Below are 17,447 nucleotides of genomic sequence, written 5' to 3' on the forward strand. Positions count from 1 at the left end.
CCTCTGTAGCTTGCATACCTGTTCTCCCAAGGCCCAGGCGCCTAAAGGGATTATTCAGGAGTCCCTTGTCTTGCAACCATCCCAATTATTCACAAAGAACCAAGACTTGTTTCTGACCACCTGAAGTGATAACATCCCCTACATGTTACATTTGTTACATTTACAGTTATCAGTGGCAAACAGTATTTTCAAAAACTGCTGAAACACAAAACCAAACATAAACAAATCTTCTTAGCCAAATCTGTTCTCTTTCCCAATATGTACAAATAGATAGAAATCATATCTCCTAAGCTTTGTAAAATGTCTTTACTGAACAGAGTTCTGACCTAAGTGTGAAAAGAACTTTTCATAAACCTACATATATGTCTCTCAGTTACTAATTTAATTTAAAAAAACCTCCACCTGCAGCAGTTACACTTGCAATGAAGCGGATCAAGGTGAGAGCCGCCTTACCCATTCAGTAAGCAGTGTGGAGAAGGACGGGCGAAGGTTCTTATCAGCTGTCCCGGTTCAGCCTGGCTGAATGCCAGATGCCCACAAAAGTCACTCTATCACTCCCCCTCCTCAGCTAGACAAGTGAGCAAAAATATGACGAAAGTCTTGTGGGTCGAGATAAGGAGAGAGATCACTCACTAATTACCGTCAACAGGCAAAACAAACTCCATTTGGGGAAATCAATTTACCATCAACCAAATCAGAGCAAGATAATGAGAAATAAAACCAAATCTTCAAACACCTTCCCCCCACCCCTCCCTTCTTCCCAGAATTAACCTTACTCCCTTATTCTCTACCTCCTCACCCTGAGCAGCAGAGGAGGAGGGGGAACGGTGGTCATGGTCAGTTCGTTAAACGTTGTCCCTGCCACTCCTTCCTCCTCCGGGGGAGGACTCCTCACGACCCGCTACCGCTATCCCCGCAAGAGGGACAGAGCTGCCCCTGCGAGAAAGCCGTTTCCCCAAAATCGTTCCCCTCTGCTAGAAGAGCCCCTTCCCCTCCTCGCTTTATCACCTGAGCCCACCGAGGAGCCACCCGTACCACCGACGCAGCTGCCGTCCCGCTCAGCGCCTGTCCCCGCCGCCGCGGGGTGGGGTCCTGAGGCGCCGCCGCACCCGCCTCGAGCCCAGATGGCACCGCCCACGCGCCTCCTCGTGCCCGCCCCCACAGAGGCCGCGCCGCCCGCCGGACTCTAGGGCCCAGCAGCCCCGCCCGCCTCCCGTTTCGGCGCCGGCACCGCGGGTGGCCGGGCCGCAGCCTGCTCCTCCCGCCGGATCCGCTGCCGTTGTTTTCTTTCTGAGGGGGGCGCGCTAACAGCGCCCTTGCCCGCCGAGGACCCGGGAAGCCGCGCCGCTCCCTGCGCTGGTGCCCCCGCGCCGGGACCGGAGCCGGAGGCGGCTGGGAGCTGGCGGAATAGGCGCTCCGTCCCCGCCCCCTCTCTCCGACGCAGTCAGCAGAGAAGAGGCTGAGGAGGGGACCTGCGCGCACGGCGTCCTCCGCATTGTGCGAGCTTGCATGGGCACGGCGCGGGGCGTCCCCGAGCTTCCTGCGCGCTCGCTCCCTCCCCGGCATTGCCTGCAGCCGCCGAGATAAGGCATGAAGGATGCTTTTGTGCGCGACTGCGGGCGGAGCAGCGGGTAACCGCGGAGCTAGCGGCAGCTGGGGTTGCGATTGCGGGGCGGGTCGAGCGCTGCGGTCACCCGCGGCTCTCGTGGCGAGGGAGGCCGGGCGCGATGCTGAATTAGGCGACCGGAGCCTTTGCAAGCGCGGGGGCGGGCTTAGCAGTGCGTAGCCGACCTGGGTCCCAGCGGAGCTGGGAGGGCGGGCGAGCAGCTCCCCATGGCGAGCAACCGGAGCATCGAGCTGGAGCACTTCGAGGAGCGGGACAAGAGGCAACAGCGTGCCGGGCCGCGCCGCGGCGGCACCGGCGGCGGCGCGGGGCCGCGGGGCAACGGGCTGGTCCCCAGCCCGGCGCACAGCGCCCACTGCAGCCTCTACCGGACGCGGACCCTGCAGGCGCTCAGCTCGGAGAAGAAAGCCCGGAAAGCCCGCTTCTACCGCAACGGGGACAGGTACTTCAAGGGCTTGGTGTACGCCATCTCCACCGACCGCTTCCGCTCCTTCGACGCTCTCCTCGTCGAGCTCACCCGGTCCCTGTCGGACAACGTGAACCTGCCCCAGGGTGTCCGCACCATCTACACCATCGATGGCAGCAAGAAGCTCACCAGCCTGGATGAGCTGGTGGAAGGTGAGGGGGCCAGGGGCAAGCAGGGCACAAGCCCCTGGCGTTTCTGCCCAGGCACGTTCGGGGCTAGTAAGAGGTGACGTGGGGTCTGGTGGTGGGCTGCAGGCTCTCCCCGAGGTGAGCTTTGGTCTCGCTACCCTGAGCAAAGCTGAGAGAACTCGCCTTGCTGGAGATTGGCACCCACGGAGCCCCGGAGGGCAAGTGGGCTGGGGTCGCCTGCCGCTGTGAGGTGAGGTAGGCCTCATTTTCCGGGTGTGGACCACCCACTTCTCCCATCACCCAGAGGAGTGCTGTCTGCGTGCGTCAGGGTTGACTCTAATGGTAATTAAGCAGCAACTCCTCTTTTCATCTACAAGAACTTTACTGAAGTTCTTGGCTGCCTTTCAGTCATCACCATTTGTAAGAGAGGGAAATGCTGTAATTTAGTTCGTTAACAGTTATAATGCTGTCATTGATGCCTCACAGTGGCTTAAACTTTCCGTGAGAAAGCCTCTGCCCTGTGAAAAGGGGTGTTTATACCCTACGACTTATTAAAACAAGCTGGTGTGAAGTTCCATTTTCACATGTGATCAGAGTTCATATACGTAGAGGAATTACCTACCTTGTCTGACTTACAAAGCATTTTATAGAATCAAATGCTTTTCAAAATTGTCCCTAAGTAGCTTTTGCTAATGGGACTTAGCTACTACAGTTATGTAGACCTTGCAAATCTGAGCAGAGCAGCACTTGACTACTTCTCAAAGTGGGGCCTGAAATACTTTTTCTGAATTAAATATTTGCCTCTTGTTTGTAGGGAATGATAGTTACCAGAACAAAGAGCAGACTTCCCCCATGTTCTCTCATGATCTCTTAAAATAGAATTTAAACTCAGCATTACAGGAATCTGCCTTTCAAATGTATTCATTATGTTGGGCACACTGTGAGGTTTGTAATCAATTTGAACTTGATGCTTCTCAGGTATCTAATCAACCACTGTGGTCTTCCACCCAGTGTCTTGGTATGCCAGGTGTAGCTGATTTGCATTAATGAAGAAGTACTGTTTGTAGGTCTTCTAATGCCTCCTCCTTTTTAGGCATTCAGCTGGGTATCCTTTAAGCTTTGATCTGGAAACTTCTCTTTTCAAAGCAATGCTGAATGACACCTGAAGAATTTGAGGAGAAAGGAAACCTGAAGACCTTTATGTAATCCACCAGTAAAAGCACTGGGAGTTAGGGACCAGCCACTCAAGAAAGTAGAAGAGGAAGGGAGAGGCTACAGCATTTGCTGCATCAAAGGGGGTCTCACTGAAAAAAGACACTCATGAAAATTCACTTTATAATAGTAACTTAGGGCCTGAGGACTTTCCCTATCATGTGATCTACCATAAGGCTGTTCCACAGTCAAAACAGAGGAAATGTGAAATGATTGCAGAGTCAAATGCTGACTATGTGGTAATAAAATAAATGTGAAATCAACCAAAAACTTTTCCATGACTCGGTGATTAATTTAGAGATAGCTAAAAAAAAAAAAAAGAGATGCCGGAGTGGGGATGGTAGGGAAAGAAGATGAAGCAAAAATCGGATAAACTAATGGTAACTTGGGGTGGCTTTTGAAATGTTGCAGAGAGAATGATCTTAAGCTTTTGTGGCTTGCTGGACAGCAGTATAAATGCAGTGTATGCTCTTACAACTCTTAAGTTAATAACGGAAAGCAAAAACTTACTTCCTGCCTGTTCAAATATTCATTGAAAGAGCAACTTTTGTCATTGTTCTTCACTGGAAGAATAAAGCAAAACAAATGTCACGATTGAAATGCCATTTCCATGTGTTCTCAGTAAAATGAAAGGGGGGATAAAAGAATTCAAATTACTTAGTCATCTATCCATGACCAGTACAACTCTGAGGAATCTTAAGAAAATCCTGTAGCATCATAATTGGATTAGTATGTTCTCCAACTAGCATGTCGAAGACTTTAGCAGTGCAAGTCTAATCATCATACAGAGAAAGGAAAGCATATACAGGGTCAGGAAGAAAGCAAACAAGTAGTGAATCTATCATTCCTTCAAATTATCTGAGCTCTTTGCAGCTGTTTTGTTCTTGAGATGCTGGAGGAGGGTCTGGTTTTATTTATTTGTTTATTTATTGTAATTCCAGCACAGCAAGCTTGAATTTCTGCTCTAGAATAAATACTTGAACATTGGTAATACCCTAAAGCTTGTACTGCAGTAGCACCAGAAGTAGTTTTGAATGGTGTTTTGTTTTATTGCTTTTTAATTTTCAGAAAGGAAAATAAAATTAAAGTGCTGTTGTGCATACCACCTACAGGCTGAACATCAGACTGAACATGGCTACTTGATGCAATACCTAATTGACTAGTCCGATTGTGTATCGTCAGTGGTGTTGAACTGGTGCGTGGAATCGCAGCAGTTCAGGTTCAGTAGTGGCAGCCCTATGAAGTGAGCAGAAGGTGAGTGCCACCCTTGCCAAGCCACCAAGACCTCCATTAAATCTCCCTCAACTTGAACCTGTATGTGTAGCCCTTGGGCATTGACATACCCCAGTGCAGGCAAGTTCTTGAAGGCCTATTTGCCATTTATCAGGTTAGTGTCTGTCTGGGATATAAAAGCTGGCAGTATCAAATTCTGTATCATAATAGTCCAAACTAGATGCACTGATTAATGCTTTTTGGGTTTCGGCTGTATTTGGCAATCTGTTTTACCGTTTGTCACTTGAAGAGGAAAATAGCTAATGCATAGACATATTGTAGATTTCAAATATTACTCTTACAGGTTGAGCGAGTTAAAATATTGACCAGATCATGTTTATTAGTGAAAAATTGGCAAGCTCCATTTTAAGCATATTACTTTTCTTAACTGGATATGACAGTTAAAAAAGCATGGTCTGCTGGACCAGCCTTAGGCAAATACCATTTGTATTCTCAGCCACTGTAGATTACGGAACATTATGGCTCATGAGTTTGACAGTTTTCGTTGCTTTCTTAGAATGGGAGGAGTGAAGAATTTCATTGTCTGCTCCTGATCTTGTTTGAGCAGGAAGATGCAGAGAGGGGATGGGGGTTGGGAATATTATGACTTTCTTACATGTTTCTTTCTTTCAAATTTACTATCAGATATTACACTACTTTTTACATTTGAATAGGAGATTCCATGTGTAATTTTTTATTTTCCCTTCAATAGTAATAGTAGTTTCATTTTTATTCCCTACCAAAGTTAACTAATTGTTTGTCTAAGTCTTTCAGTCTTCTTTAAAAATGTAAGCTTCCTAGGGCATGACACAATGATAATAGTAAGAACTGTGCAATTCTTTAGTACTGAGGTTTGTGTTTTACACTGATATCAGTCATGCTGTCTCTCTATCTTGTGCTGTCATTCTCTTCGTAGTGAAAGACATAAAGAATCACAGTTGTTAAGGTCTGATGAAAAGTTGGGAGACATTGTTGGATTTGGGGAGAGGAACTCTCTCAAAAGTGCGGACTCTATTCCTGGCAAGAAAAGTTACGTTGATTTGGCATGCGATGGGGAATTTTGCTAGTTCCCCTACAGTGCTTAATTAACACAGTCCTTTAGAAAATGTCAGTAGTTTTGTCTGTACTGTTGTGCAGACAATGAACAGGCACCTGTAGGGAAGTCTTTGGGTAGGAGGTGGGAAGGTTCTGAGCAGGGTAGTCCTTATGCACAGCTAGGACATGTAGCGCAGGACAATATCTTACTTTAAAGAAATGGGCTCTGTCACACTAGTACAGAGTAAAAGAATGGTTTTGAAATGAGGAATTGAACAATCAAAATATTTTCTGTCTTAGATCATTGTTATCGTTACTATGTATTACATTTAAATCCTGCTTAAGTACCTATGATTCTAGTTGGTGTACATGGTTATATTAGGTCAAGAATATATTTTCTCTTGTCAGGGCAAGCAGATGGTTACAGCAAGTTGGCAGTTTGTATTTTTGCTTATTCCAAAATCTGTAGTGCTTTAAAAAGAGGCGAATGTAGCAGGTTTAACAAAGAAGAGTAAAAAAAGGATTAAAAAACATAAAAGCATATGCTTCCAAATATACAGTCAAATCACTGTACTTACGCAGTCCTGGAGCAATGGGGTATGGATGTGAAATACAAATGTAATTGTTAGTGAACTTCCCATCCAAGCAAAAGAAAGTATTTCCACCACTGTGCATCTCCTAGTTTTAGGGATGGGAGAAGTGTCACTTACCTGAAAAAGAGTGAGTTACTGTGGAGGTGGCATATGATATTAGGTGGGTTTGATACCGTGTGGCCTTAGCTGTCTTCTGAAAGCTTTTACCCTGCCTGAGCAGGGGGTTGGACCAGATGAGCTCCAGAGGTCTTTTCCAACCTCAGCTGTTCCGTGATTCTCTGAAAGCTTGTAAGAAGCTGTCATCTGAACCTTCCGACTAAATAAAGTCAAAAGAGAACTAGGAGCAATTAGTCATCTGCTAAAATCCTGGTTGTCATCCCAGGTTTTAAAAAGTGTATGGGGAACTTAAATACTGTAGATAAGGAAACATCGTTACTTAGGGTTCTTAGAGGTGACATGAAAGTGAAGGAATCATAAGAAACCGATGAGGAAGGAAGTTCTGTGAAAGAAAGGAAGGAAAGATCTAAATAACCTAATCTTTCGTAAAAGGGATTGTTTTATTTTTAGATCAGTCCTTTAATACATGCTGTAAATACACTGTTCTGGAAATCTGGTCGGCTTTGTGTTACAGAACAGAAAAAGGGTACTCTCCTATGATTCCTACACTTGGAAGGTTATTAGCCCTAATAACTACTGTGCTATAGTGAATAAGCAGCTTTTGGCACCCTTGAAGTTAATGAGTTCCACCAAAAGAAGCTGAGGAATGCGAGATGGGTAGATGAAATATACCTAGAAACCTGCCCTGTCCTATGTGCTGCACAGGGAAACACACATTTAAAAAATACAGAGACTACCAGTTTTCTTTCTGTAGGGATGTTTTTACTTGTGTCAGCTATATCATTCTCTTGTTATGCAGTATGTCATTTAAAAACATGACACTTTATGTGACTCTCAGGAAACTACAGTAGTTAGTGCTTGTTAACACCTTGCAAAAAGTAAGCCATAAAATTTTGTTCAGAGACTTTTGTTTCAGATATCCTGACTTAGGACTTTTGAGTGTTGTACACTTAATTTCTTCCAGAAAATCAGAAGTAAACTTACTCCATTGGTTGATTGTATTGTGACCCAAAATATCAGCAGATGTTACTCCTTTTAAGTGAACATATGTCCCATTTGAGGAATTTCTGGTGGTAGCAGGATTTCTTTGTGGAAGTATTAACACTTAGATTGCTCTGGGTACTGTTGTGAAGCGTTGAATGGATGGCACATATGCTGTGTTGAAATTATAATGCCAGCTTATGAGGAGGTTTCATACTTCTGCCAAAACTGCTCTACAGCCCAGTTAAGCTTTCTGCTGTAGAATAGTTTGGCTGGGTTGAGAGTCCCAGCTGTAACCTATGTCTGTAATTCCATCATCTTTTTTCTGCATTAAAAAAAAAGAAAAAGTGATCTTTCTACTTCATTAGTCTGTAGTTCTTTACCTGCAAATCTTAATGTACTGTTAATGGCTAACTTCACGATCTGGTCTAAAAAATAGGGAGGTGGTTCATATTAACACTAATGTTGTAAGCTAAAGACATGGTATTTACTTCCAGTAATGTAACTGCTGTGACTGTGTGCCAGCTAAGGCTAGTATGCATTAGCTTTAAAATCTTTCAAGACTATAAATGGAAAGTGGGCCTTCAAAACATGAAATGGACCATATCGAAGTCAGCAATGTAAATATTTGAAGTATTGTTTATGCCTGTTTGTGGAGTTGTGTCAATTCTCTGGGGCTGGTAGATGTACAAATGACCAAAAAAAGCTACAGCCTGGTCAAAATGCCACTGAAGTCTCAGAAAATATTTTCTTAGTAATTAAGATGATATGTATTTAGGTTAGACACATGAAAAATCTCGTTCAAGGCAGTTAGTTAAACAGCAAAACTTACTTATGTATTTGATTTTAACTGTAAAGCTATCTGTTACTTTGTTAACAGTGTTTGAAATCATTTTGACTGGTTGAAACCCCCAAAAATGAAGTGCTGTATGTTACATTTTACAAATATTGGTTTTCTGGGAAAGTGTGGAGATTCAGTAGTGTGTATTTATACATAAATTAATCCTAAGCAGATTTAAAATCAGGTCATACATTAAAGCTGTGAGCAAGTATTATATATAATATAACACTTTCAAGGTTTTACCTATAAAATATAACGTAAATGAGAGAATACTCTTACAAATTACTTGATGTTTCTTCCAAACAGACATATATAAATGCATTTTCTACCTTGTAGGATGGCTAAAACAACAATTTAAACAGTAGCACAGTGTTCAGAAATTAATGCCTGCTCATCAAGGAGTGGTGTTTGCTTAGGCATGCTTTTTGAATACACCGTTTTGTAGGAAAGTTTCCTGTAGTGAACTTTATAGATGTGATTTAACTTATCCGTGCCATTTTTTTTCTCCTTTAAGTATTTTCTTCAATGTTTAACTCATTCCTAGAAAATCATTCTTTATGCAGAAAGGAGCAATTTGTTTCCTAATTATATTCTGTTTCTAGCGGGTTTTGCTATTTTGCAAGGTTCTCAACAGATCTTATAGACTGTGGGTGAAGTCCTGGCTGTGGTGAAATTACTGGGAGTTTAAGTAGTAATTTCAATAGAGTAAAAACTTCATCCTTTATCTTTTAAGTCATGAAACAAGCGAGTCACTCAGTACATGTGTTTTCTTACCTACAGGCCTTGCTCTGATCCTGCCATATGTGCCTGTCTTGCAGGTGTACTAGTAAAATCTGTTTTCCATGTAAAGTCTGTGTTACTAAGTTTAGTTTATGTGACCGGTATAAGAAACCAGGCATGGAATTTAAAACACTTACTAAATGATCTTTAATATACTACAGTTCTCAAGTAATTAGCCATTACTGTATCTGCCAAGAATAGGAAATTTTGCAATCACTTTTGCTAGATACTTTTCTTTTTTTTTGAAAGAGTAAAATAGTTTTCGCTTGAACTTAAGGCTTGTCTAAATGCAGTTGAAACAAGTTGTTTGAAATCTGTTCTTTTAAGGTATTGTGTTGTTTTAAGTTGAAAACGCTTCCTATTTTTTCTATAAGAAAAACTAAGGCCTCTGCTTAAAGGAAAAGAGGTAAAAAAAATCTGTAGTAAATGGCTATTGCAACCTATTCAGATAATTAAGAAATTATTTTATTCATGCATCAAGCAAGGGAACTAATAGAAGGCAATGAGTTTTACACTGCCATTTTGAAGAAATAAAGATCCTTTGGGATTAATACCGACTGAAAATTTTGTAACAGGACAATTTCTGCTGTTCTAAAGGGTGTTGTAGTACAGCTCTGACAGTAGATCACATTCCATGGTAGTATAAAGAAGATATTTGTTATGATACATATCCATAAAAGACAAAGCTGGCATACGATATTGAGACTCTTGGTAAATCCTCTAGCAAAGGGATGTTTTGTTCTCTACCTGTACTTCTTCAGATAAAGCAATTAATATATTTCAAGTTGGAGAGCCTATTTCTGAATAGCCTTAATTTTGAGGCAGTTTTGTGGTTGGTGGTTTTGTTGTTGTTTGGGGTTTTTTTTTTTAACTTTGTTAATTTAAGCTTTAGCCCTGAGGTTTAACCTTGAATTGTCTTGTGTGCATTTGTTGGGTTTTTTTAATGGTCTAGGAAGTGCATTCTTTTGGAGTTTGAAAGGATAATTCCAAACATGTTCAAAGATGGTGAGTTTTGAAGTACCTTGTAGTGCTGATTGCCAGAATTTACTTAACTCTTTTGCACACAGCTGGATGAGCTGTATTGAAGAGGTTACTCTGAAGTGATAGGTGACTTCATGTACTGAAGCTTATGTAAAATCTTTGAGATGCTAGGGGCACTCTATGTTTACACAGGTATTCTCATGTATAGGATGCTGTCAGATTTATTTATATCTAAACGTTTGTCAGAGGATGATTAAATATTACCAAAGTCTTATGCAGATCAATAAACTTCAAAGCAAGTGGTCAGGGACTTTCCAAATTTTCAATGCCTAATATTATGCACCCAGAAGAATCACAAAATTACCTTCTGTTCATTTTTTGTATGAGGAAATAATAATTAGCATTCTTAACCAACATGCACACACAAAAAACAAAGTCACTTGCTAGGAGTATCCGTAAAAAGTTTAGCATGTAATCATGGAAAAAAATGTCCTAAGGATTTGTGCTGGTTTTGGCTGGGATAGAGTTAATTTTCTTCACAGTAACTAGTATGGGGCTGTGTTTTGGATTTGTGCTGAAACAGTGTTGATGATACAGGGATGTTTTAGTTACTGCTAAGCAGTGCTTATACAGAGTCAAGGCCTTTTCTGCTCCTCACACCACCCCACCAGCGAGTAGGCTGGAGGTGCGCAATACGTTGGGAGGAGACACAGCTGGGGCAGCTGACTTCAGCTGACCAAAGGGATGTTCCATACCATATGACATGCTCAGTATATACAGCTGGGAGAAGAAGAAGGAAAGGGATGGCTTTTGGAGTGATGGCATTTGTCTTCCCCAGTAACTGTTAACGTGTGGTGGAGCCCTGCTTTCCCAGAGGCGGGCTGAACACTTGCCTGCCGATGGGTAGTAGTGCATTAATTTCTTATTTTGCTTTCTTTGTGTGCACAGCTTTTGCTTTACCTATTAAAATGTTTCTGTCTCAATCCATGAGTTTTCTCACTTCTACCTTTCTGATTTTCTTTCCCCCATCCCACCGGCGGCGGGTGAGTGAGCAAGTGGCTGCGTGGTGCTTTGTTGCTCTCTAGGGTTAAACCACACCAGGGTTCTATGTCACACAATAAACTAGTTGTAGAGGAGAGAATAACAAAATGATCAGCAGTTACAATGTTAGTAAGTCTATTGGTATGCATTAGAACTACCAGCTTCTTTGAGATGCTTCCTATTTGGCAGCACTGTGTTTACAGATAGCTTCATGGCTTCTTAGAAATTGTTCAGAAAATAGATATAGTCCTTTTATTATTAGAGGATGTAGAGGGGGAAGCCTTTGCTTTCTGTTGCAGCTAAGCTGCTGTAACAAAACTTGACTACCTCATACTATTTCACAATAACAGGATAGGTGAGTGAAAGGTCTTTGAAAACAGCTGTTAATAGAGAACTGCCCACCTATTTAAAATCATAGGATAATTTAGTTTGGAAGGGACCTTCTGAGGTCATCTCATCCAATGTCTGGCTCAAAGCAGATCTGATTAAATACGGTTGCTCGAAACTTGTTGCAACTTAGCATGTAGTTCTGGGGCAGTGTAAGCTTCTAGAGCAGCACAGTCCTTCCTAAGCTGTGTGGTTTGCTTTTTTTCCCCCCCTACCTGTAGATTAATGTGCATGCAGCTGTATGAAAATCCTCTAGCAAGGAATTTATGGGCTGAAAACAGCTCATTTTTCTTTGCTCATTTTTTGGGGAAAGAGGCATCTTTTTTTTGTCTGTGTTGGTTTCTGTTTTGTGCACCACTTGGTCTGTGAGTATGAGGAGGAATGATGGGCATAAGTGAAGAAGAAGAATGCAGGTAAGGCAGTGGCATCCATAAAACCTCACACCAAATTTTTTCTTTGTATCTCAGTGGAGTACAGTCCCAGTGATGTTTGCAGGGGCAGAACTGGTTGCTAAACTTTCCCAAACAAAATCATTGTTACCTTGACTTAATTATAATCTGTTTTCTTTGAAATACAGCAAGTAAACTTTCAAGAAGGTCTAAATACAAGATAAATTAGAAAGCAATGTAATTGATCTGAAAAAACTTTTTTGTGTTTCTTTTCCCCATATCACAGGAATTCTTCAGGGGTTTGAAAGTAGGTGACGATCTGGCTTTTAGAATAAGCTGTACAACTTCTAAGCTAAAACTTCTAGCTCTCCAAACCAGAGTTCAGAAAGTAAAAGTATTGCTTAAAAGTTTTCTGGTGTGTATGTAAACATAGGTATACATTTTGTAACTTTTGCACTACTATCCAATAGATGTATGTGTACTCTGTATTCCTTTTGCTGTGTATATAGGAGATGCATTTGGTTTGTTCCACCAGCGACCTTGAACATGTAGCTGTAACCTTGGAACAGGCTAAGCTTTTTAAAATACAGGTGGCTCTTCTCCCTGGAGGAGTGATGTGTTCCGTCAGTTTGGATTGGTTCTGCTTCATCTTTCTGGCAATACTCTGCCTCTTCAACAAAATCTTTGGCTGTCATTTTGTGAGACCCCAAGGACGGGGGTTACAGAAATAACCCAGAGATAAAGATGTACTTTGTCATGATCTGCATGTTGAATATTGCCGTCAGACGTTAAAAGAGTTGTAGTAAACAACAAAGAGCAGTTTGAAGAGAAAACTGTCCTCTTCTGGGGAAAAAAAAAAAAAAAAAAAAAAAAAGCCAGTTAGTGTCCAGCCTTGCATTATGTCAAGGAATAGCGAAAAGTAACAGATTCCTTAGATCTGCATCATGGCTGGTACCACTTTAAATAATTTGTTGTAAAGGTGTATATTACTAGCTTGTGATAACTTTTTTTTTTTTTTTTTGTCCTCTGAGCTCCCTTTTGACTTTACGAGATATCAGCAGTTCAGGCTTTGAATTAGGAAAGAAATTAAAATGGGGAAGTGTAGATGTTCTTTCATATTCCTGTAGTCTCAAAGTCTAATTTGTGGCCTCAGCAGGTCTTTGTTGGTCTAAAAAATGTTGAACTGAATACATTTCAACAGTGTATTCTTGTTAGAAAGGCAGTAACTCCTGGTAAATTAATGTGTCCTTCCAGGCAAGGATCTTGAGATGCTTGAATTTAGTTCTGTTGAAACTTACTCCTTTTAAAATAATTCATTATTAAACATAGGTATGTGTGTACACATCTTGAAGTATATACTTGAGGAATATATAGGGAAGGACCTGGATATTTGCTATAGGAGAATGCTCTTAATGTCAGGTATTGTGAGCTCAAGTAATTTAAGCCCTTGCAGAATGATTTTGCAGTCAGAACTTACGATCCAAAAGAAATGGGAAATACCTTCAAACCCCTCATTACCCTTTACTGTTTTTTTAATTATTATTTGTTTCTTAACCAGAGGTCTTTTGAAACCTGTTGAAACCAGTCTATGAGAGTATTGTTTGGGTGGAAAGCTCTGATAATTTACAGTCCTCCATTTAAAATGCGCTGAGGTTGAAATACAGGAAAATCACTCCTTCTGAAAAATTTTTCCTTTTTTTTTTTTTCTAAATTGTCAAAAAATAGCTTCAAAATTCCTTACATTATGAAAATGTCATCTTCTTTTCAGGTGAAAGTTATGTGTGTGCATCCAATGAACCGTATCGCAAAGTTGATTACACCAAGAATGTCAATCCAAACTGGTGTGTGAACATGAGGACTGGGTCCACTCGATCCTTGACATCTTTGACATCCACAAAGAGTGAAGTGAAAGAGAGTAAAGATTTCATTAAACCCAAATTAGTGACTGTTATTAGAAGTGGAGTAAAACCACGGAAAGCTGTGAGAATTCTGCTGAATAAGAAGACTGCTCATTCCTTCGAACAGGTCTTGACTGACATCACAGAAGCCATTAAGTTAGATTCAGGTGTAGTGAAGAGACTTTGTACATTGGATGGAAAGCAGGTAGGAGAATAAATTGCTGTGACCATCTAATAATTATAAGTTAATCTAAGCTTCATTGTTTTCATAACTTGAATTCTTGTTACAATATATGATTTAACCTGCTTCTGAATAAGGACAGTTTAATAAATGGAAACTTTTAAAATTTGTACAAAAATATTAATATCTACAAAAAATTATAATTGTATATAAGCAAAAGAGGTTGACCACTACATTCTAAGCAAAAAAAAAAAAGAAGCTTTTTCATATACTAGCTCTGTTGTATTTCTAAGAAAAGTGCCTGTTGATTAAGTAATACCGTTTATTTGAAACATTTGAAATCAAACTTATTAAAATACATATGTATTTTCAGAAGCAGAGTCATGTTTTCAGACTACATATTGCTGAGTGGTATAAGAAAAATATTACCACCTCCTTCCATTTTCACTTCCACAGATTGCTATTTAAGCAGCAGGAGGACTGAAATGTCTTTCTGGAGGTAGTAAGTGACACGATCTAAGGTCAAGAATTTTACCTGAAATGAATTATTTGGGGGTGGGGGGTGGTTATATCTTTGCAACATGCTTTTTGCTTTTAGGTTTACCACTGCAAAAACATGCTGCCAGGATTAATGATGCACTAGGTCTTTTATTCTCACTCAGAAATGCAAAGGAGTGGCCTACAGAATGTTCTGCTGCACCAGGTAGAAGTGTCAGGAATACATTTGCTGTTGATCAGTCAGATTAATGGTTCAGCCCTTCATGGAACTTACTTGATGCTTGACACTTTTATTTGACACCAATGTGGGACTTTGACAGGATTGTGACTTCAGTAATACAGAGCAACACAAGCTGCAAAGTAGATCACATTCGGTATCAGGAACCTGGACTATTGTATTGTTGACTAAATGTTATTATCCTTGCTTATTCAACAGGCATTTTTGCACACCTGCATACCTATATATTTGCATGAACTACTTGTAAAAGTTTCAGTTGTGTTGAAACAGGTGTGGGAATCTTTATTGTCAAGCTTTTTATAATGGTTGTAAAGTAGTCCTATAGCCTACTTGAAGCGCATCTTGTTGTGTTCAAAGTTGCTAGCAAATGTATTGCAGAACAAGTGCACTTACTCAGACTGAGTCGATATCAGGTCTGTCTCTGGTTATGTTCTGTGTGCTGTGGATACACTTTTTATAAGTACTTGAAAACAACTTCTGTTCTTTGGTATTAGATATAGCAAGGCAAATGCATCACCGAGACGCTTGATTTTCAGTATTTGGTGGCACTATAATGTGCTCTTTAGTTCTTCTAATAGGTTTGATATTTAATGAGATTTGTTAACAAGATTACTTAAGAGAGAATCCCTTCTAGAAACATCCAAAATGTGATTTAGTCATGTTTCATTTAATTCATAATAAAATAGCTTTGAGGATATTTATTATGCAGTAGTTAGACTCTTCTGCCCATGAAGTCTTCTGTTACTGTCTCAGATAAGATGATTTTAATCTTCTCAAGCAAGTAGATAGAAAGAGTCAGGAAAGGAAACTGCAAAAACTAGGATTCTCAGTTCAGACACAGGTCTTCTGTTGGATTGTTGATGCAGTAGAAACTCACTGGTCTGCATTGATGTGGAAGATGCAGTAGTGCATCAGGGATCAATAAAATTAATTAACATTTAATCTCACGTATGTTACTTGAACATTACTGTCACCCCATGGTGAATGATGGCTGTCTTCAGCCCATAGTGAGGATGATCGATCAGTGGTAACACTCCAGTATAAGATTTCTAATTGCTGCAGTACTTCCTCCTGCCCTTCTGTGGTAAAGGCAATGAACTTGGACTGCAGATGTGGGTGTGAATGTTCTCAAGCGGGGCTGGGAAATCCCTAGTTCTCACTGCTAACGGCCTGCGAATAGCTGTTCTTACAACAGCCTCTCTGTAAACTGCTTCTGCAGTAGTAGTGCATAAATTCCATTTGGCAGAACTGCCTTTCGCTTTTCCACAGAGTTTGGGAAGGAGCCCTTACTTGCACAACCGTGGGGTATTCGTAGTTTAAATGGTGATGGGATATAGTGCCCCAAATAGAAGACCTATGGCTTTAAACACCCTGATAATAAACGCCACCTTCTGCTTATCTAGGAGGATACAGACTTCTGGGGTTTTTTTTTGTTTTTTTTTCTTTTCTCCAAAGTGAAGGGCTCACTCCAGTTTTAGGCAATGGGGATTTTTTTTTTCTTTGTCCATTGCTGGTATATGTAGAGATTGGTGCCTAAGGGCTTTGTGGGGTTTGGCAAATGAAGAGTTGATTTGCTGCCAATTACCAATTGGTGGAAATTTCCAAGCCTGTTTTCTCTAACGTGGTAATTGCTTATTCTTCTAAATCTGCTAGGGAGGCAGATCTTTTATGTTGGTTGTAGTGTTGGCACAGCTTGAAAGGCAACCATTAAAAAAAGAGGCATTTTGTAAATGGCTATGTTCCTATAAATGTAGCTCTTCTGTTTCTCAAGGTCGGATTTTTTTTTGTCTTTTCCCTGCTCCTTCATAGCCTTATCTCTGAGGAAATACATATTTTTTGTGGGTTTTTTTGTGAGTGAATAGGTTTGGGTTGTATTTTCTGTTTAATACAGAATTGATGCTGAAATTCAGGTGTTTTAAACACACATATATAAAATTTGTATCCTTTTATTAGGGAATGTGTTGTTCTGTTAACTTAAGGGCTGATTTTGTTTTCCACCAGAATTATTTAACATATGTAGTGAGGAATTATTATGAAACCAGTGATCCATAAAGAAATCTTTTTAATTTTGAGCAGTACTACAGAAAGGATGTCCTCAAAATAGCTTTTATTTTCTCTTGTGACTTCATTAATCTTGACTGTAGCAACATCTTGATGATAATAGTAACACAGAGAACAACATCCATGTTGGATATTTTCCTTGATTATTGTGTGTGAAGACAATTACCTAGCTTTTAATTGTAAGATTTTATAACACTTAAAGTTTCCTTTTATATTCAGTTTAAGTATAGATGCTGTAACTTAGGATATTAGTGCTTTGTAGCCTCAAGTATAGAGGTGGTTTTTTTTATTGTATTGATGCAAGAGCAACCAACGGTTTTTACCTCCAAGACTTCTGTGATGGTTTCTATGTGAGGAAAAAATATTCCCGTAAAAGTAACTAGGCTTTAACTCTGTTGTGCACGCTTCTGCTCTTCCAGTCTTTGTGCTTCTGACACTGAGGTTTGCCCAATATATTTGCTTGACCAAAGTGTTTTCCTTACTTGGCTGCATTTTTCCTTTCTTTTCTTTGCTGGAATCTGTCACTATCCTACTGTGAAGCAAGGACAGTCAGACCGAAATGGGAAGTTAACCCTTTATTATCTTGGAAGAGAATGTAGGGTTCTGTCTTGTTAAACAAGCTTCAGTCATTGTGAAGTGTAGGGTAGCAACTTAATAGTAAATTACCTGCACTAATTGTTTAAAGGAATATAATGTATGGGTCAGGGGTAGGGTGGGGAATTTC

General features: G+C 40.6%; 1 protein-coding gene across 6 annotated transcripts in view; it reads left to right on the forward strand.

The window, feature by feature from the left end:
• The first annotated feature begins 1,148 nt into the window (after positions 1–1,148).
• Positions 1,149–17,447, forward strand: part of DCLK2 (doublecortin like kinase 2) — a 95,146-nt gene continuing 78,847 nt past the window's right edge. For 4 of the 6 annotated variants that reach the window (XR_012764028.1, XR_012764029.1, XM_075421111.1 and 1 more), the window contains exons 1-2: positions 1,149–2,242; positions 13,616–13,950. Coding sequence is in view for 4 of the 6 variants with exons in the window: in XM_075421111.1 (XP_075277226.1) it covers positions 1,834–2,242; positions 13,616–13,950 (744 nt within the window). In the remaining 2 variants the exon portion in view is untranslated. The remainder of the gene's footprint in view (positions 2,243–13,615; positions 13,951–17,447) is intronic. The other 2 variants (XM_075421109.1, XM_009942898.2) reach the window with 1 other exon arrangement.

This window comes from Opisthocomus hoazin, chromosome 5, assembly GCF_030867145.1.
Source record: "Opisthocomus hoazin isolate bOpiHoa1 chromosome 5, bOpiHoa1.hap1, whole genome shotgun sequence".
Lineage (NCBI taxonomy): Eukaryota > Metazoa > Chordata > Aves > Opisthocomiformes > Opisthocomidae > Opisthocomus > Opisthocomus hoazin.